This window comes from Salvelinus namaycush, unplaced genomic scaffold (assembly GCF_016432855.1).
Source record: "Salvelinus namaycush isolate Seneca unplaced genomic scaffold, SaNama_1.0 Scaffold784, whole genome shotgun sequence".
NCBI lineage: Eukaryota > Metazoa > Chordata > Actinopteri > Salmoniformes > Salmonidae > Salvelinus > Salvelinus namaycush.
Genome location: NW_024061513.1, coordinates 57,101 through 77,500, shown reverse-complemented (window position 1 = coordinate 77,500; position 20,400 = coordinate 57,101). Strand labels below are relative to the sequence as shown.

General features: G+C 44.2%; 2 protein-coding genes across 3 annotated transcripts in view; one reads left to right on the top strand and one right to left on the bottom strand.

Moving 5' to 3' along the window:
• Positions 1–4,978, bottom strand: part of LOC120042802 (large neutral amino acids transporter small subunit 1-like) — a 19,659-nt gene extending 14,681 nt beyond the window's left edge. Inside the window, exons 1-5 of the mRNA XM_038987609.1 lie at positions 4,423–4,978; positions 1,692–1,817; positions 1,448–1,553; positions 362–406; positions 1–120 (exon numbers count right to left, since the gene is read on the bottom strand). The exon at positions 1–120 is cut by the window's left edge and continues 4 nt beyond it. Coding sequence (XP_038843537.1) covers positions 1–120; positions 362–406; positions 1,448–1,553; positions 1,692–1,817; positions 4,423–4,978 — 953 coding nt within the window. The remainder of the gene's footprint in view (positions 121–361; positions 407–1,447; positions 1,554–1,691; positions 1,818–4,422) is intronic.
• An 8,225-nt stretch (positions 4,979–13,203) lies between these two features.
• Positions 13,204–18,990, top strand: LOC120042806 (zinc finger protein 319-like). Of its 2 annotated transcripts, none has more exons than XM_038987614.1 (2): positions 13,204–13,353; positions 15,675–18,990. In XM_038987614.1, exon 2 carries the CDS (start codon positions 15,855–15,857, stop codon positions 17,655–17,657), a length of 1,803 nt encoding a protein of 600 aa, XP_038843542.1. In that variant the 5' UTR covers positions 13,204–13,353; positions 15,675–15,854; the 3' UTR covers positions 17,658–18,990. The 2 variants fall into 2 exon arrangements, with proteins under 2 accessions (XP_038843542.1, XP_038843543.1); XM_038987615.1 differs by lacking the exon at positions 13,204–13,353 and adding an exon at positions 13,393–13,557.
• Positions 18,991–20,400: the final 1,410 nt, after the last annotated feature.

The window sequence follows — 20,400 nt, the reverse complement described above, 5'->3', positions numbered from 1 at the left end:
GCCACGGCCTCTGAAGCCACCATCTCCTCAGGGCTGATGGTGGTGAAGTAGGCCAGGTTAGTAAGGACATACACCACCGTCACCATGGGCAGGGAGAGCATGATGGCACGCGGCAGGTTCCTACACACACACAAGAAACAAGGGTCAAGGAAAGGTCAAATGTAAACATCCTCCTTCCCTGTCACCATGGTAACAGGTGCTGGGGAGGAGAAAATCTAAAATGGCACCCTAGTCTACCGTATAGAGGCGATGGCTGCCGTTTTATGGCCTGACTAACCAACTGTGCTATTTAGTTTGTTACTCATTTTGTACATAACCTTAAATATATATATATATACATAGTGCACTACAGGTGACTTACTTGTGCGGCTCAATCATCTCTTCTGTGACTAAATTTAAATTATTCCTGTGAAAAAACACAAAATAAAATTAATTGTTTCACTTAACTGTACTAGAGATGCCAGACAGACAGTAGGCCTATAGCATTATGAACCACTGTAGTAGAGATGCCAGACAGACAGTATGCCTATACCATTATGAACCACTGTAGTAGAGATGCCAGACAGACAGTAGGCCTATACCATTATGAACCACTGTAGTAGAGATGCCAGACAGACAGTATGCCTATACCATTATGAACCACTGTAGTAGAGATGCCAGACAGACAGTAGGCCTATACCATTATGAACCACTGTAGTAGAGATGCCAGACAGACAGTATGCCTATACCATTATGAACCACTGTAGTAGAGATGCCAGACAGACAGTAGGCCTATACCATTATGAACCACTGTAGTAGAGATGCCAGACAGACAGTAGGCCTATACCATTATGAACCACTGTAGTAGAGATGCCAGATAGACAGTAGGCCTATACCATTATGAACCACTGTAGTAGAGATGCCAGACAGACAGTATGCCTATACCATTATGAACCACTGTAGTAGAGATGCCAGACAGACAGTATGCCTATACCATTATGAACCACTGTAGTAGAGATGCCAGACAGACAGTAGGCCTATACCATTATGAACCACTGTAGTAGAGATGCCAGATAGACAGTAGGCCTATACCATTATGAACCACTGTAGTAGAGATGCCAGCCAGACAGTATGCCTATACCATTATGAACCACTGTAGTAGAGATGCCAGACAGACAGTAGGCCTATACCATTATGAACAGTGCTGTATTCATCATGTGTACAGGTGACCTCTTCATCCACCTAGCTTACTTTGAAATGTTTGTTATTTATTCAAACTAGACAGATATTTGAATGGTTTAAAATGCTAATGAATACATAGACACTGGACCAAACTAAGAAGCAGGTAAAGTGTTCTGTAGTCCAGGACTAGGTTTAATCTGGGTCTGGGAGCCGGACACACAGGTTAATCCCAAACACTAGTTCTGTTCTCTCCTCCCAAACAACCAGCCTCCTCCTCCCTACTTACCAGCCTCCGTAGGCAAACAGGCCACTGTACAGGGCCAACCCGAAGCTGCCAACGTCCGTCCTTGTCCCTTCGAATGCGTTCTCTGGCCAAAGACGCTCCGTCCCTCCTGAAAAGAGATGAACGTTTGTGAGTGGACTGACAGAGGAAGAAGATATCACTGACAGATCGCAAACAAAAACTCTTCTTCAACACTTCTCTGTGTGTGTATCGAGCACGTCAGTCTGTCTGTGTGTCTACTTCTCACCTCTGCCAATCTGCACAAAGCCGAGGAGGATGATGAGCACCAGAGCGAGGAGCTTGGCTGCAGTGAAGACATCTTGAACCCATGTGGCAGCCTTCACACTCCAGCAGTTTACTGCTGTCAAGAGCACTGGAACAGACAGACACAGACAGACAGACAGACAGACAGACAGACAGACAGACAGACAGACAGACAGACAGACAGACAGACAGACAGACAGACAGAGGTTTATTCCGCAGGTTAGGGGAGAATTGCTAGCCTATTGGAACCAGCCTGATCGCTGCGTTCATCATTCTATTTCATTTCACAGTAAAACAGAATGGTGAACACGGCAAACAGACAGGACAGCTGGTTCATTCCACCTGGCTAGAATAATTGCTGTCCTAAGGGCATCCGTTTGTAACGTGAGGAGCACAGTACTACATAGAGCCATGACTACATGGAACTCTATTCCACATCAGGTAACTGATGCAAGCAGTAGAATCAGATTTTTTTTTTAAACAGGAAAAAATACACCTTATGGAACAGCGGGGACTGTGAAGAGACACATACACGAGTACATGTAACGGATGTGAAATGGCTAGCTAGTTAGCGGTGGTGCGCGCTAATAGCCTTTCAATCGGTGACGTCACTTGCTCTGAGACCTTGAAGTAGTGGTTCCCCTTGCTCTGCAAGGCCTTTGTGGAGCGATGGGTAACGATGCTTCGTGGCTGACTGTTGTTGATGTGTGCAGAGGGTCCCTGGTTCGCGCGAGGGGACGGACTAAAGTTAAACTGTTACATACAGACACACTCTATACACACGGACATTGTAATATTGTTGTATGGTGGTATTATACATTTTGAATTGTAGATACAGTTGAAGTTGGAAGTTTACATACACTTAGGTTGGAGTCATTAAAACTCATTTTTCAACTACTCCACACATTTCTTGTTAACAAACTATAGTTTTGTCAAGTCGGTTAGGACATCTACTTTGTGCATAACACAAGTCATTTTTCCAACAATAGTTTACAGACAGATTATTTCACTTATAATTCACTGTATCACAACTCCCGTGGGTCAGAAGTTTACATACACTAAGTTGACTGTGCCTTAAAACAGCTTGGAAAATTCCAGAAAATGATGTCATGGTTTTAGAAGCTTCTGATAGGCTAATTGACATCATTTGAGTCAATTGGAGGTGTACCTGTGGATGTATTTCAAGGCCTACCTTCAAACTCAGTGCCTTTTTGTTTGACATCATGGGAAAATCAAAAGAAATCAGCCAAGACCCCAGAAAAAAATGGTAGACCTCCACAAGTCTAGTTCATCCTTGGGAGCAATTTCCAAACGCCTGAAGGTACCACGTTCATCTGTACAAACAAGAGTACGCAAGTATAAACACCATGGGACCACGCAGCCGTCATACCACTCAGGAAGGAGACACGTTCTGTCTCCTAGAGATTAACTTACTTTGGTGCGAAAAGTGCAAATCAATCCCAGAACAACAGCAAAGGACAATGTGAAGATGCTGGAGGAAACAGGTACAAAAGTATCTATATCCACAGTAAAACGAGTCGACATAACCTGAAAGGCCGCTCAGCAAGGAAGAAGCCACTGCTCTAAAACCGCCATAAAAAAGCAAGACTACGGTTTGCAACTGCACATGGGGACAAAGATCGTACTTTTTGGAGAAATGTCCTCTGGTCTGATGAAACAAAAATAGAACTGTTTGGCCATAATGACCATTGTTATGTTTGTAGGAAAAAGGGGGAGGCTTGCAACCAAAAGAACACCATCCCAACCGTGAGGCACGGGTGTGGCAGCATCATGTTGCGGGGGTGCTTTGCTGCAGGTGGGACTGGTGCATTTCACAAAATAGATTGCATCATGAGGCAGGAAAATTATGTAGATATATTGAAGCAACATCTCAAGACATCAGTCAGGAAGTCAAAGCGTGGTCGCAAATGGGTCTTCCAAATGGACAATGCATACTTCCAAAGTTGTGGCAAAATGGCTTAAGGACAACAAAGTCAAGGTATTGGAGTGGCCATCACAAAGCCCTGACCTAATTGAGTGTATGTAAACTTCTGACCCACTGGGAATATGATGAAAGAAATAAAAGCTGAAATAAATCACTCTCTCTACTATTATTCTGACATTCCACATTCTTAAAATAAAGTGGTGATCCTAACTGACCTAAAACAGAGGATTTTTACTAGGATTAAATGTCAGGAATTGTGAAAAACTTAGTTTAAATGCATTTGGCTAAGGTGTATGTAAACTTCCGACTTCAACTGTACCTCAATTACCTCTTACCCCTGCACATCGTGGTATCCCGTGTATAAAGCAGAGTTATCGTTACTCATTGTGTATTTATTATTACATGCTTTACTTTTCTATTATTTCTCTACTTTCTCTCAGCATTGTTGGTAAGAGCCCCGTAAGTACGTGTTTCACTGTTAGTCTACTTACACCTGTCGTTTACGAAGCATGGGATTTGATAGTGTTTCACTATTAGTCGACTTACACCTGTCGTTTACGAAGCATGGGATTTCATAAATAGCTGATGCAACCAGACAGGAAATACTGGTTCAACATAGTGTAATGACCTGACTAGATCATAAAGGAACAATTGGCCAGACAGAGGACTAGCCTAACACATAACACACAGCTGTCTGTGCGGGTCGCTACAATAGGTTCATTCAAAGTGTAGAGATAAAATGTGTATCTCATAAAGCAAACTGACTTACATATACACTGGCAGGCGATCAATTTAGCGACATTTTCTGGTACCGGAGAGAACGGGAAGACGGGTTTGAGTAAATAAGTGGCAAATACATAAGAAACGATGTACTGAGAAGAAGGGCGGATGATCAGTAGTTCTATCCAGAGTTTTAGGAATGCAGGAAGAGACCCATAGACCTCAAGAATGTAGGCATAATCTCCTCCAGATTTGGTGATGGTGGTCCCTAATTCTGCATAGCACAGGGCCCCCACTGTCGAGAACAACCCACACACTGCCCAAATGATCAACGACAGTCCGACAGAACCAGCTTCCTTCACTACCCCGATGGGTGTCACGAATATCCCCGAGCCGATGATGCTACCCACGATGATAGCAACACCATTCAGTAGAGTTATAGTTCTTTTCAGTTCAACTGTGTTCTCCCCGGAGATGCTGCCAAATTTACTCGTCTTTCTTTCAGTTGGGTTTGAGAGCGCACTGCCTTCAACCAGAGAAAACACTTCTTCGTGGACGCCTGATTCCCCCGAGGACTTGGAGTGACGTTTCTTCAAATTTGACATGTTGAGGAATATTTCTTCAAACTTCTATTCAACCATTCATGAATATTGCGAGGTGAAAACCTACATAAAGTTTTGCTAGCTAAGTAGTCCTGTACCGTAGTTAGTTAGCTAAACGTGGTATTAGTTACTGTTGGTATGGTGATGCCGCGTGGACTGGAATGGGAGTGGAAGCTACTTTACTACAATGTTGCCGGCTGTTCCGCCCACATATTAGAGGCTGCTGCGGATCCTACTGGCAGAGCAACCCCGTGGCAGAGCAACCCCGTGGCAGAGCAAACCCGTGATTTCTGGTAGATTATTTAAAGCAATTCTAACGCAGCATGTTTTTTGGCGTCATTCAGCAGTTTTTTTTATCTGATTAAGTACAATACCATTGGAAATGAAAGTTGATAGTTCAATGGACAGTTGATAGTCTCTTCTTGCTGTTAATAAGACGCTGGTTGGACATTTCGATAAATAGCCCAATGTCAAAACAGTTTTAACTGTCCAAAACAATAACGAATATGCACAAACAGTTCGTGATATATTGAAAACCTAAACATACAATGTACTATGTACTATGTACACATACATGTGTAACAATAGTAATCATATTACTTGTATATTTTTTTTACGAGCACCTTATAAACTACTGCACACGCACCAAAAACCGTGGCAATAACTCACTGATATCGATTAGGGGAGAATTCAGGATGTAGGCTACGCGCTGTTGAAACTAACAACTAAAAAACACATGGAAACTGGATATCTTTCTTCCATGGTTAGAGAACAACCTGCAGAAGACAGATCGCTACATTTTGGGTCGCTAAAACGGAAAGAGAACCGCAACACGCACTTATTTGTCAATCACAGATATCACGTTGAAATCAAAACGCATTAAAAATAACTGTTAATAACTTTATCGATATGTTATGTGATTTTTATGAATAATGACAAAATTGTATACATTTAACTTAGAACTATAACTAAACAGAATACTACTATGTTACTGTATGGATGTATGAATGTTATTATAATCATAATACTGAATACAATGTGTGTAGTTTTAGTCCAGAATTAGAACAAGGACTTTCTGTTCCTTGTTAGAAACAAATGGAGCTATCGTCAGACCGGCTGGGATGCTGTGTTCCTTACAGGACATTCTGTCTCTACCCAGGGAGGGGAGAGACCTTGGGCTTGTAGTAGATTGTCTAACAGGTGGCAGACAATGAGGGAAGGCTTGTGAACTATACTGCCATTGTATCTGAGAGGAGGAGAGACATTTATGACGAAATATGAGGTATATAAACTAATGAACATGATATTTTGGGGAGAGCTCTCCGAAAATAAACGATACTGATTAATTTTGAGACAGGTCTCTGTCCATTTTATGTAAATAAGTATCTTACAAATTCTTAGAAACGGACAGAGTTTTTTAATTGAATTGGTTAATGAACATATAGGAAATAAATTCCTTTAACACGATATCACCCTGAAATCAATAGAACAGGGGGTAAACGTTTGGGGGTGTATCGCTGTTTAAACTAACACCATTCAGAGGCCAAATGGAAACTTGGAAAAACCTATACATGGTTGGTTGGATGAGAATTTATAGAAGGCTTCAATCTATATTTTAGCATTTCGGATGTTGAGTTGCAACTTCGGGAGGCTGCCATTATGGGAAAGGGAACAGACCACTTGTTCTGTTAGTTCATTTAAACAGCATAAGATATCAACAGTGACAACGATGGGGTGCGAGTTAAGTGATAGTTTGAATGTCAGCGACTTTTAAAGCAGGACTGCCCCGAATTTTCCGTGCCATTTCATTAAGTTCCGCGCATCCCAAAATGAACAGTACTGTTTTAAGTAATCTATTGTATGTCATCGTGATGAATATAAACGTTCATACTAACATAGTGGTTAGAGCGTTGGGCCAGTAACCGAAAGGTCGCTGGATCGAATTCCCGAGCTAACAAGGTAAAAATCTGTCGTTCTGCCCCTGAACAAGGAAGTTAACCCACTGTTCGAAGGGCGCCGAAGACGTGGATCTCGATTAATGGTTAAATGCGGAAGAGGCATTTCAGTTGAATGCATTCAGTTGTACAACTGGCTAGGTATCCCCCTTTCCCTTCGCCAGTCTGAGGCAAAAAGGATGTGTAATTACACAAAATGTTATGGGGTGAAAATACAAGCTTTCCTTCAGAACAACAGATCTATATGTGCTTTATTTCAAAGGGATATTGTATCCATTCCTTATGTCACAATTTACTGGAATACATTTGTCACTAATATCTGTTGGGGAAAATTATGGTTATTACCACACAAATACCTGCTTGTTAACTAGGTTCAAAGAGGTCTCTTTCAGAATGATCCATAAGTATTACCCCTGTGAATCATTACCTGAAGAAACTCAAAAAAGACATTGACATTAACTGTACTTTTTGTGTTGAGCATCCAGAAACAGTTTTGCATTTATTTTGGCATCGTCTACATGTAAAAACATAATGGAAAGATATTCATAGTTTTATAATTATTATAATCTTGATGACTTTTGTTTTTTTATTGGAGAATGTGCTGCTCTGTTTCCTTAACCATGATGATAAAGAAAAACAATTTTACCTCATAAATCGAATTGTGCTACTGGAAAAATGTCATATTCATAAATGTAAATTCACGAATAAAAAACCACTCTTCCGTGTTTTCTAGAAGGAAATGGAGCAGTACATTAAGAACACAATGTTCTGGGACACTGTAAAGTCCATGGAGAATAAGAGCACCTCCTCCCAGCTGCCCACTGCTCTGAGGCTAGGAAACACTGTCACCACCTCCCAGCTGCCCACTGCTCTGAGGCTAGGAAACACTGTCACCTCCTCCCAGCTGCCCACTGCTCTGAGGCTAGGAAACACTGTCACCACCTCCCAGCTGCCCACTGCACTGAGGCTAGGAAACACTGTCACCACCTCCCAGCTGCCCACTGCACTGAGGCTAGGAAACACTGTCACCACCTCCCAGCTGCCCACTGCACTGAGGCTAGGAAACACTGTCACCACCTCCCAGCTGCCCACTGCACTGAGGCTAGGAAACACTGTCACCACCTCCCAGCTGCCCACTGCTCTGAGGCTAGGAAACACTGTCACCACCTCCCAGCTGCCCACTGCTCTGAGGCTAGGAAACACTGTCACCACCTCCCAGCTGCCCACTGCTCTGAGGCTAGGAAACACTGTCACCACCTCCCAGCTGCCCACTGCTCTGAGGCTAGGAAACACTGTCACCACCTCCCAGCTGTCCACTGCTCTGAGGCTAGGAAACACTGTCACCACCTCCCAGCTGCCCACTGCTCTGAGGCTAGGAAACACTGTCACCACCTCCCAGCTGCCCACTGCTCTGAGGCTAGGAAACACTGTCACCACCTCCCAGCTGCCCACTGCTCTGAGGCTAGGAAACACTGTCACCACCTCCCAGCTGCCCACTGCTCTGAGGCTAGGAAACACTGTCACCACCTCCCAGCTGTCCACTGCTCTGAGGCTAGGAAACACTGTCACCACCTCCCAGCTGCCCACAGCTCTGAGGCTAGGAAACACTGTCACCACCTCCCAGCTGCCCACTGCACTGAGGCTAGGAAACACTGTCACCACCGATAAATCCACTATAATTGAGAATTTCAATAAGCATTTTTCTACGGTTGGCCATGCTTTCCATCTGGCTACCCCTACCCCGGTCAACTGCCCTGCAACCCCCACAGCAACTCGCCCAAGCCTCCCCCCATTTCTCCTTCACCCAAATCCAGATAGCTGATGTTCTGAAAGAGTTGCAAAATCTGGACCCCTACAAATCAGCCGGGCTAGAAAATCTGGACCCTCTCTTTCTAAAGTTATCTGCCGAAATTGTTCCAACCCCTATTACTAGCCTGTTCAACCTCTCTTTCGTATCGTCTGAGATTCCCAAAGATTGGAAAGCTGCTGCGATCATCCCCCTCTTCAAAGGGGGAGACACTCTAGATCCAAACTGCTACAGACCTATATCTATTCTACCCTGCCTTTCTAAGGTCTTCGAAAGCCAAGTTAACAAACAGATTACCGACCATTTCGAATCCCACCGTACCTTCTCTGCTATGCAATCTGGTTTCAGAGCTGGTCATGGGTGCACCTCAGCCACGCTCAAGGTCCTAAATGATATCATTACCGCCATCGATAAGAGACATTACTGTGCAGCCGTATTCATCGACCTGGCCAAGGCTTTCGACTCTGTCAATCACCACATTCTTATCGGCAGACTCAACAGCCTTGGTTTCTCAAATGACTGCCTCGCCTGGTTCACCAACTACTTCTCTGATAGAGTTCAGTGTGTCAAATCGGAGGACCTGTTGTCCGGACCTCTGGCAGTCTCTATGGGGGTGCCACAAGGTTCAATTCTCGGGCCGACTCTCTTCTCTGTATACATCAATGATGTCGCTCTTGCTGCTGGTGATTCTCTGATCCACCTCTACGCAGACGACACCATTCTGTATACTTCTGGCCCTTCTTTGGACACTGTGTTAACTAACCTCCAGACTAGCTTCAATGCCATACAACTCTCCTTCCGTGGCCTCCAACTGCTCTTAAATGCAAGTAAAACTAAATGCTCTTCAACCGATCGCTGCCCGCACCTGCTCGCCCGTCCAGCATCACTACTCTGGACGGCTCTGACTTAGAATATGTGGACAACTACAAATACCTAGGTGTCTGGTTAGACTGTAAACTCTCCCTCCAGACTCACATCAAGCATCTCCAATCCAAAATTAAATCTAGAATCGTCTTCCTATTTCGCAACAAAGCATCCTTCACTCATGCTGCCAAACATACCCTCGTAAAACTGACCATCCTACCGATCCTCGACTTCAGCGATGTCATTTTCAAATTAGCCTCCAAAACTCTACTCAACAAATTGGATGCAGTCTATCACAGTGCCATCCATTTTGTCACCAAAGCCCCATATACTACCCACCACTGTGACCTGTACGCCCTCGCTTCATACTCGTCGCCAAACCCACTGGCTCCAGGTCATCTACAAGTCTTTGCTAGGTAAAGCCCCGCCTTATCTCAACTCACTTGTCAACATAGCAGCACCCACCCGTAGCACGCGCTCCAGTAGGTATATCTCACTGGTCACCCCCAAAGCCAATTCCTCCTTTGGCCGCTTTTCCTTACAGTTATCTGCTGCCAATGACTGGAACGAACTGCAAAAATCACTGACGCTGGAGACTCATATCTCCCTCATTAGCTTTAAGCACCAGCTGTCAGGGAAGCTCACAGATCACTGCACCTGTACATAGCCCATCTGTAAATAGCCCATCCAACTACCTCATCCCCATACTGTATTTATTTATTTATTTATTTATCTTGCTCCTTTGCACCCCAGTATCTCTACTTGCACATTCATCTTCTGCACATCTATCACTCCAGTGTTTAATTGGTATATTGTAATTACTTCGCCGCCATGGCCTATTTATTGCCTTACCTCCCTTATCTTACCTCATTTGCACACACTGTATATAGACTTTTTGTACTGTATTATTGACTGTTCTGCCTGCGGCTATGGAACCCTGACCTGTTCACCGGACGTGCTACCTATCCCAGACCTGCTGTTTTCAACTCTCTAGAGACAGCAGGAGCGGTAGAGATACTCTCAATGATCGGCTATGAAAAGCCAACTGACATTTACTCCTGAGGTGCTGACCTGCTGCACCCTCGACAACTACTGTGATTATTATTATTTGACCCTGCTGGTCATTTATGAACATTTGAACATCTTGGCCGTGTTCTGTTATAATCTCCACCCGGCACAGCCAGAAGAGGACTGGCCACCCCTCATAGCCAGGTTCCTCTCTAGGTTTCTTCCTACGTTCCTGCCTTTCTAGGGAGTTTTTCCTAGCCACCGTGCTTCTACACCTGCATTGCTTGCTGTTTGGGGTTTTAGGCTGGGTTTCTGTACAGCACTTTGAGATATCAGCTGATGTAAGAAGGGCTATATAAATACATTAGATTTGACTGTATGTTTGTTTATTCCATGTGTAACTCTGTGTTGTTGTTTTTGTCGCACTGCTTTGCTTTATCTTGGCCAAGTCGCAGTTGTAAATGAGAACTTGTTCTCAACTAGCCTACCTGGTTAAATAAAGGTGAAATAAATAAAAAATAAATAAAAAATTGAATATTCTTCTAATAAGAAATCTGTTAAAACCTTCAATATGTGTGTTCCTTTTAATAAGGTCTTTGTATAATCTGTAATTTGTTGTACCCCCTAGCATATGTTATCATTGTCTGTTTGTATACTTCTTGTATGTATACTGGTTTATCTGCAATAAATAAATAAATATATATATATATATATATATATATATATATATATACATTTGAGAAAAAACGAGCTTGTGTAAGGTAGTAACACAAACTGGCCACATCAGGGACATTAGCGCAATATACAATCATTTAATATTGATAAATAATTCAACATGTCATTTTAAGATGATAGTCTATGTTGCCCACTCAAACTATTGAAACAACGACATCTATGTCTCACTAATTTAACCATTAAGAGTTTAAAAATGCTCATACAATGTAACCAGGCGCTCTAGACACAAGCCTCCATAGTGTCTGTGCATTAGGCTGAACGTTTGCCGTCCCTACGTACTGCGCACGCCCAAGTCTCTAAAGCCAGTGAGGGGACATTTACATTTTTCTCAGTGTTGCCTGCATGTCAATTTCCTTGTAAATACACACAACTGATTGTAAGTACTATGTAAACGTGTGCAGTGTGTAACTGTACTGTACCTGACATACTATATACGTAACCTTTATTTTATTTGTGTTGCATCCTTTATAATCTTTTACAAGATTACTTGAAGTCATATATTAATTGTGGCTTTGATGACTCAGATCAGAGAACATTAAAACTCAATCAGTCACATTAAACTAAACTCCACCCCCATTCATCCAGGAAAATTAAATGTTCATCAATCTGTACATATTCTGATTACAGCTACAGTAGCCTAGTGTGTATCCAATGTTCATAGTGCTTCAATTAGTAACGAATATAGAATTTGGCTTTACAATGCATTAACCCTCTTGTTGTGTTCGTTTCATGTTAATTCATTCTGTGTTCCGGGTCCAAAATGACCGCCCCATTATAGCCGATTATAAATCCATAATAATAGATATATTATCACCTAATGTTGGGTTAGAACCTTTTATCAACTTAAGTTCTCGTGAACATAAGTTTTGAACTTCTATTTGCTATTTATGGCCTGTAGGCCTCATTGACCTGAGCTCATCCAACTTGTTTTTGAGTTAAAAAAAAAAGCATAATGTATGGATTATTTTGACTATAACAAATACTCAGATGAAACATATTGTGCTATTTATCACAGACTACTTTGTGTCAAAGTTTAACAAGGACTCTCTACTCATCACCAGTGTCATGATCAAAGATATGATCTTGAGCCTCACATACAATATATTGTTTTGGTCATTGTGCTGCCACAGAATGAATTGTGAGCAAGGCCTCAAAAAAGCTTTATATACCAGAGCTGCGAGAAAAGCTTCTATATATTATTGAAATAATGTTGCGATTGTTTGTGAGAATGCCAACAGGTATGGTTCCCGTGGGGGAAAGGTTCCCGTAGGGGTTGCCATGGAAGCCAAGAAGGGGAGTGAGGTGTGTGTGTGTGTGTGTGTGTGTGTGTGTGTGTGTGTGTGTGTGTGTGTGTGTGTGTGTGTGTGTGTGTGTTCAAACAAACATGCATGTGGGGGTCTGGGAGAGGAAGTGTGTCCATCTGATGAATGGGCATGTGCCTGAACTCAATTTTACACACTAATTGTAGTCTCACCCATTCATTTTCTAATGACCCGTCATTTTTGACCGGGAACACCACAGGTGTACAAAAGTTAAATAAAACACTCAAAATGTAATGAAAATCATCAAAATGTATTTTGTATGTTCAGATGCCCTGTGTGGACAAAGTCGTGGAACCTTATGACAATCAGATTTAATTAACTACATTTTTCAGAGAGGAAACTTGTAAATCCGTCCAATTCGACCGGAACACAGCAGGAGGGTTAAAATTATACACCAAAGTTATACCAAATTGAAGTAGAACGGTTGGATGACTGAAAACTAAGGACAACCTTGCATCATGATACAGAACGGGGAAAATCTAGCTTTAACATTTTAATCTACACCCTGGAGAGTGATGCAGCTATGCAGGCTGTGGAGATTTCCGGTGTACATTATTAGTGGATGGCGTTCCGCTCTCATCTCGCCACGGTCCTCCGCTAGCCGTAGCCAAATATTTATCGAAGGTCGACTCCTGTCCTGGCTCCAGAGGAAGAGGCTGACTCAATGACTGAGAGCCATACCGAAATGTAAGCTGTCAACCGTGTTTACTTATTTGTTATGTTGTATTTATGATTGCATGAACATGTATTACGCCGCTTTTTGTAAAAGGGAGTGTATAACTCGCGTAGGGCGGCCTAGCGTCGGGGGCTAGAAGAATCGGAGACCATCGATGGGGCCTCGACGTTTCCATTTTTTATTCTGAAATAGCTAGCTAGGTAGCTAGCCATCTGGTTAGTATTTTCTCAGGCAGGCAGTAACGTTAGCTAACAACAGCTGTGTTGCTCGTTGCCGGCGACGTTATAGGCCTAGATATTAGCTAGGTAATGCAATGATAATTTCGAGGAAATCTTTTGAGATTAGCAATCTGCTTTTGCAAACCGACTAGCCATTGCTAACCCACGTAACTTGCTTGGCGCTAGCTAATGCTATGTATCTAATAAATATGTGGCTGCGTACCAATTATTATCTAGCTAGCTAACGTTAGTTTATCATCTTGCACCCAGTTATAATTTGGCATCATTTTAATAGGTCACTTGTATAGCTGCATTATGTACTGTACTTTTAAATAGGAGAAAATGTAGCTCAGTGTCATTTTATAGTGACTGGACCTTGTCTCAGCATCTCTAGTTAGCTATACAGGTAACTGTTGTAGTGATGTTGTTGCTATTCGAAGAAGGATGATGTTGTACATATGTAAAAATAACTCAAAACAAACCACCAACACACAATCTGCCGCAATCTCCTCTCATCTCGCCTTTATGTAGTTACATATGGTAACACCAGATAATGTGATTTAACTCAACAACAAAAAATACCATTATACTGGTAGTTACAGGTGTGGGTATACAAAACAGTCAGATTTATCAACTAACCTGGCGATACTATCAAATGAAATTGTATTTGTCACATTGTATTTGTCACATGCGCCGAATACAACAGGTTATTATACAACTTATAAGCACTTAAGCACTCGACAATGCAGTTAAAGAAATAGAATTAAGAAAATATTTTCTAAATAAAATTTAAAAAACGAATAAAAAGCAACACTAAGATTACGTGACAATAACGTGGCTATATGCAGGGGGTACTGGTACTGAGTCAATGTGCAGGGTACCGGTTAGTCGAGGTAATTTGTACATGTAGCTAGGGGTAAAGTGACTATGCATAGATAATAAAGAGTGAGTAGCAGCAGTGTACATGTAGGTAGGGGTGAGGTGACTATGCATAGATAATAAAGAGTGAGTAGCAGCTGTATTAAAACAATGTAAATAAACTATGTAAATAGTCAGGGTGGCCATTTGATTAATTGTTCAGCAGTCTTATGGCTTGGGGGTAGAAGCTGTTAAGGAGCCTTTTGGAGCTGGACTTGGTGCTCCGGTACCCCTTGCCATGCGGTAGCAGAGGGAACAGTCTATGACTTGGGTGACTGTCGACGTCGATTCGTGGTAACAGGAAGGACCATGTCCGTTTGAATCTAGAAAATGCTCCATTGTTAAAATAAATACTTTTTTTTGGCTCCATGAATTAATCCAACAATGTGTACACACGCCATGTTGTCTTTTTAAAATCTTCTCTCGTTGATTGAGACAGGTGGTGTCGCATGTCATGATGACAAACACCTGTCTCGATCAATGAGAGAAGACTTGAAATAGACAACATGGCGGCGTACACATTGTTGGATTACTTCATGTAGAAAAACGATTTATTTTAATAACGGAGCATTATCTAAATTTAAACGGGCCCCTTGCAACTGGACACAAACATTTACTACTAATCGAGGACGAAGATGGTATCGCCAATATCAGTAGTTAAAATCTCTGGTGACGTTTTGTATAGACACCTGTAACTACCAGTGTAATGATCACATTTTTTAGGGGGTTGAATCACATTATCTGGTTTTAAAAGCTGTAGCCTATGTCCATCTCGAAATGTATAAAATCCTAAAACACAGTAGAATGCCAGTTGTTTTGAGAGTATTAATACCATAGATTTGGTAATACCATTGCGTTGCAGTTAAAAACAATGCACATAGGCTCCCGAGTGGCGCAGTGATCTGAGGCACTGCATCTCAGCGCTAGAGGCGTCACTACAGACACCCTGGTTCGATTCCAGGCTGTATCACAACCGGCCGTGATTCAGAGTCCCATAGGGCTGCGACCAATTGGCCCAGCGTCGTACGGGATTGGCCGGTGTAGGACGTCATTGTCAATAAGAATTTGTTCTTAACTGACTTTCCTAGGTAAATACAAGGTTAAATTAAAAAAACATACATGGATCCATTGGATAAAATATGTATCGGCTACATTTGCATCATGTTCATATACCCCCTCTGTCTTTCCCTCTGTAGGGTTTCTGCCCTTTTACTAGTGGACGACCAGAGGTGTATCACCTATTGATAACAGACGTTGTTAAGAGCTGGTAGAAAACACCCCTGTTGGACATCACCAGCCCGACCAAAACCTGCCTCCATACTCCTGGGCCTCCCCTCACACAGTCAAAACTGCATCAATACGTGCGAAGCAGCAGGATGACTGAGGCGTGGCAGCAGCAGCACGCAGTGGCCCCCCCACCCACCGTGGTGCACAACCTCCCCCCGGGCTCCGACAGCGCCCTGGGCTGTGCCGTGTACGGGATCGTCCTCCAGCCGGATGTGGCCTCCCTCCAGCAGCAGCCCCAGCACGGCCAGCAGCATGCCGTACCCGCCCAGCAGCCTTCCCTACAGGTAGGGGGCGAGGGAGGGCACAAGTGCGGAGCCTGCGGCCATGACATATCCCACCTAGCTAATCCACATGAGCACCAGTGTATGGGGACCGGGGATCGGTCGTTCCAGTGTACCCAGTGTATGAAGATCTTCTGCCAGGCCACTGATCTGCTGGAGCATCAGTGTGTACAGGTGGAGCAGAAGCCGTTTGTGTGTGGCGTGTGTAAGATGGGTTTCTCTTTGCTCACCTCGCTGGCACAGCACCACAACGCCCACAACAACGGCAACAACCCCATGAAGTGTTCCATCTGTGAGAAGACCTACCGCCCGGGCTCTGGCAACAACACCCCCACCTCCTCCGCTGCCAACCCGTCCACCGGCGAGGCCTCCAGTGGCGGGGCAGCGTGCGGAGCCTCAGCCCCTACGGCGTTTGAGGCTTCGGGACCAGACAGGCCCTACAAGTGCTCAGTGTGCCACAAGGGCTTTCGGCATCTGTCTGAGCTGTCGCGACACGAGCGGGTGCACACGGGAGAAAAGCCCTACAAGTGTGACACCTGTGACAAGAGCTTCAGCCAGTCCTCTCACCTGGCCCACCACCAGCGCACCCACAGCTCAGAGCGGCCCTACAAGTGTGCTGTCTGTGAAAAATGCTTCAAGCACCGCTCACACCTCGTGCGCCACATGTACGCACACTCCGGCGAGCACCTGTTTAAGTGCAATTTGTGCGAGATGCACTTCAAGGAGTCGTCGGAGCTCCTGCACCACCAGTGCCAGCCCACAGTGACCTTGGACAGGCCGTTCCGCTGCGGCTCGTGTGGGAAGGGCTTCAAGCGGCCTTCGGATCTGCGGCAGCACGAACGCACGCACTCCGAGGAACGTCCGTTCCAGTGCGAGGAGTGCCAGATGAGCTTCAAGCAGCAGTACGCCCTCGTTCGTCACCGCCGCACTCACAAGAACCCAGCCGACCGGCCTTTTAAGTGTAACCTATGTGACAAGGGTTTCCTGCAGCCCTCCCACCTGCTGTACCACCAGCACGTCCATGGCATGGAGAGCCTGTTCAAGTGTGCTTCCTGCCAGAAAGGCTTCAGCCAATCCGGTGAACTGCTCCGGCACAAATGCACCGGCTCAGGGTCGGCGTCTGGCTCCGTGACCGCGGCCACGCCGGCGGTGGAGAAGCCCTACAAGTGTGACGTGTGTGGCAAAGGCTACAAGAAGAAGTCGACGCTCCAGCGCCACCAGAACTCCAGCTGTCAGGAGAAGCCGCTGAAGTGCTCCCTGTGCAACCGACGCTTCCTGTCGCCGTCTGAGTTCGTGACGCACCGCTGCGACCCGTCCCGGGAGAAGCCCCTGAAGTGTCCCGACTGCGAGAAACGCTTCAAGTATTCCTCGGAGCTGCAACGTCACCGCCGCGTTCACACCGGGGAGAAGCCGTACAAGTGCTCCAGCTGCGACAAGAGCTTCAAACAGCGGGAACACCTGGTGAAGCACCAGGCGGTGCACTCGCGGGAAGCCCAGTTTAAGTGCGTGTGGTGCGGGGAGCGTTTTGTGAACCTGGGAGCCCTCCAGGAGCACACGGTCCAGCACACTGCAGAAGGAGGTGGTTATCCTGCAGCCCCATGTATACAGTGAGCAGGTCTGCTGCTGTTGAGCGTCTGTACAGTGTGAACACACACGGTGACATGGAACGTTGCCCGCCAGGCATACAGCAACACTCTTCCTGACACCTTATTTGTATATAACCACACATTCATTATTTACATTTAGTTACACACCCACATAACCCCCCCCCCCCCTCCCTCCTTTTGCATAAACAATGGTAAAACTCTGCTTAATCCTAACCATGAAGTTATTATTGACACCTTCTTCCTCGCACCAAGGTAATCATGACCATGTTCTGCCGTTCATTAGTGACTTCCAACTACCCATCACCCAGATCAACTGAAAACAGTACATCAACTACCCATGACCCAGATCAACTGAAAACAGTACATCAACTACCCATGACCCAGATCAACTGTGGTCACCTTGTTGGATGCAGGAAAAATGCAACTTGAAAAGGATGTTCGAATATGAAAAGTCATTGGAAATGTATTCATGTTTGTAACATCAAATACTTAAGAATTGCTTCTTTTTTTTAAATGGTGAGAAATTAAATGTTTAAGGAAATTGTTGGGAGGGAGAGTCTTATTCTCTGACTCCTTTATGGTCATATAATTTCTTTGCTGTGGTTTGGTTCAAGTTTTAGCCACACTATGTGTTGAACTCCCCCTTAACCCTCTGGTTGGCTGTTAGTAATGCCCAATAACCCCCACCCCTCATAGACTTAAATATACGTTTCTGCATGAGTATATTTAAGCAATATGGCCCGAGGGGTTGTGGTATATGGCCAATATACCACGGCTAAGGGCTGTTCTTATGCATGATGCGATGCGGAGCCCTTAGCTGTGATATATTGCCCATATACCACAACCCCCTTGAGGTGCCTTTATAAACTGGTTATCAATGTAATTAGAGCAGTTCAAATACATGTTTTGTTATACCTGTAGTATACCACGGCTGTCAGCCAATCAGCATTCAGGGCTCGAACCACCCAGTTTATAATTGTGAAATACGTTTATATTTAGCATCACTGTTGTACTGTAGTAGCTTAGGTTTGCTTAAAAAATGAAAAAAAAAATGTGACAAGTTATATCTTGTGTCCTCTTTGTAAATCTGTGGTAGATAAACTGTGGCATCTCTGTACTATAATGAACAGCAACTACTGTAGTATGTGTCAATGGGAATATTTCCCCACATTCTAGACTACTTTGGCTCCCTATGTCATAGAAAGAAACACATACCATATCTCTCTGTCAACGTGGGGGGCTCCCGAGTGGCCACTGCATCTCAGTGCTAGAGGTGTCCCTACAGACCCTGGTCCGATTCCAGGCTGTATCACAACCGGCCGTGATTGAGAGTCCCATAAGGGGGCGTCGCACAATTGACCCAGCGTCGTCCGCGTTTGGCCGGGGTAGGCCGTCATTTGTAAATAAGAATTTGTTCTTAACTGACTTGCCTAGTTAAATAAAATGTACACAGGGAATGATGCTCACACAACCTCTGAATCCTATATGTACTGTTTGTACATAAATATTACATTCTAACATGTTAACAAACTTGGTGGTAGAAGTTAAATGTGTTGAAGAACTGATTCTGCTACCTGCTTTTCTACCCAGTTGAGATTGTTTGTGTTGTATTTAAGCAAAAGGGGTGTGGAGGACATACTCCGGTCCAGTGGTTTTGTCCTCCGACAGGTGGCATCACTCCTACACAACGCTCGTCCCTCAACCGACAGAGCAGACAGTTGGTCGTAAAGACAACGGCCCAGTGGTTTTGTCCTCCGACAGGTGGCATCCCTCCTACACAACGCTCGTCCCTCAACCGACAGAGCAGACAGTTGGTCGTAAGACAACGGCCCAGTGGCTTTGTCCTCCGACAGGTGGCATCCCTCCTACACAACGCTCGTCCCTCAACCGACAGAGCAGACAGTTGGTCGTAAGACAACGGCCCAGTGGTTTTGTTTAAACCAGTAATGTCTACATCTGGATTTCAAAGTGTTATCGCTTCACCTAGCAGTTATCATGTGATTAAAAACCCCCCAATCAATCTCTTTATCATGACTTCCATTTGGACACGTTGGCCTCGGTTTGTGCCTACGAGGTCTTCATGTAAACCCAGCCAAGTTAGAGTCCCAATTGCACAAATTGTTCCTCAGTTGCCCCTGAAATAGCTGTGCGAGGACTTTTATGTTAGTAAGTCTAAATGTTGAGGTGGAGAAGAAGGAATAAAAAGTATGTGATTATGTATGCAAGTTTATACATTTATGTTTTTTTTATATTGTTTTATGATAGTGTATTTAAAAAAAAAAATAATAAACTAGAAAAAATAACATATGCTCACAATGTGTATTTGGAATGAGGATATGAAACTGAAAGGTTAGGAGTGAGAATGTCATGTGGTGGATTCATTCTAAATGGCACCCTATTCCCTATGTAGTATACCAGGGCCTCGGGTCAAAAGTAATGCACGCTATAGGGAATAGGGTGCAACTTGGGAAGAAGTTGATGTTTGAACTGGGTGGGATGATGAGGTAGTCAAGCACTTGTGTCTGCAGTTAGGCTATGAGCGTGTTTGACATTGCAGCCATTTTTTTTTTTTTTAAAGGTGTGACTGACTAATCTACAAATCACCTTGAATCATAATTAACTAGTCAAATGTTAGTTGCAGGTCCGGTCACAATTTCCCCACGATGCATCATGGTTTTGATGCGCTCGACAGGCCTAAGCCTTCTGCATGCCAATGCTGGTCAAATATGTCCTGGTCTGTGCTTCTG

Coding starts and splice junctions, on each gene's coding strand:
- LOC120042806 (XM_038987614.1), top strand. CDS start 15,855: ATGACTGAGGCGTGGCAGCAGCAGCACGCAGTGGCCCCCCCACCCACC.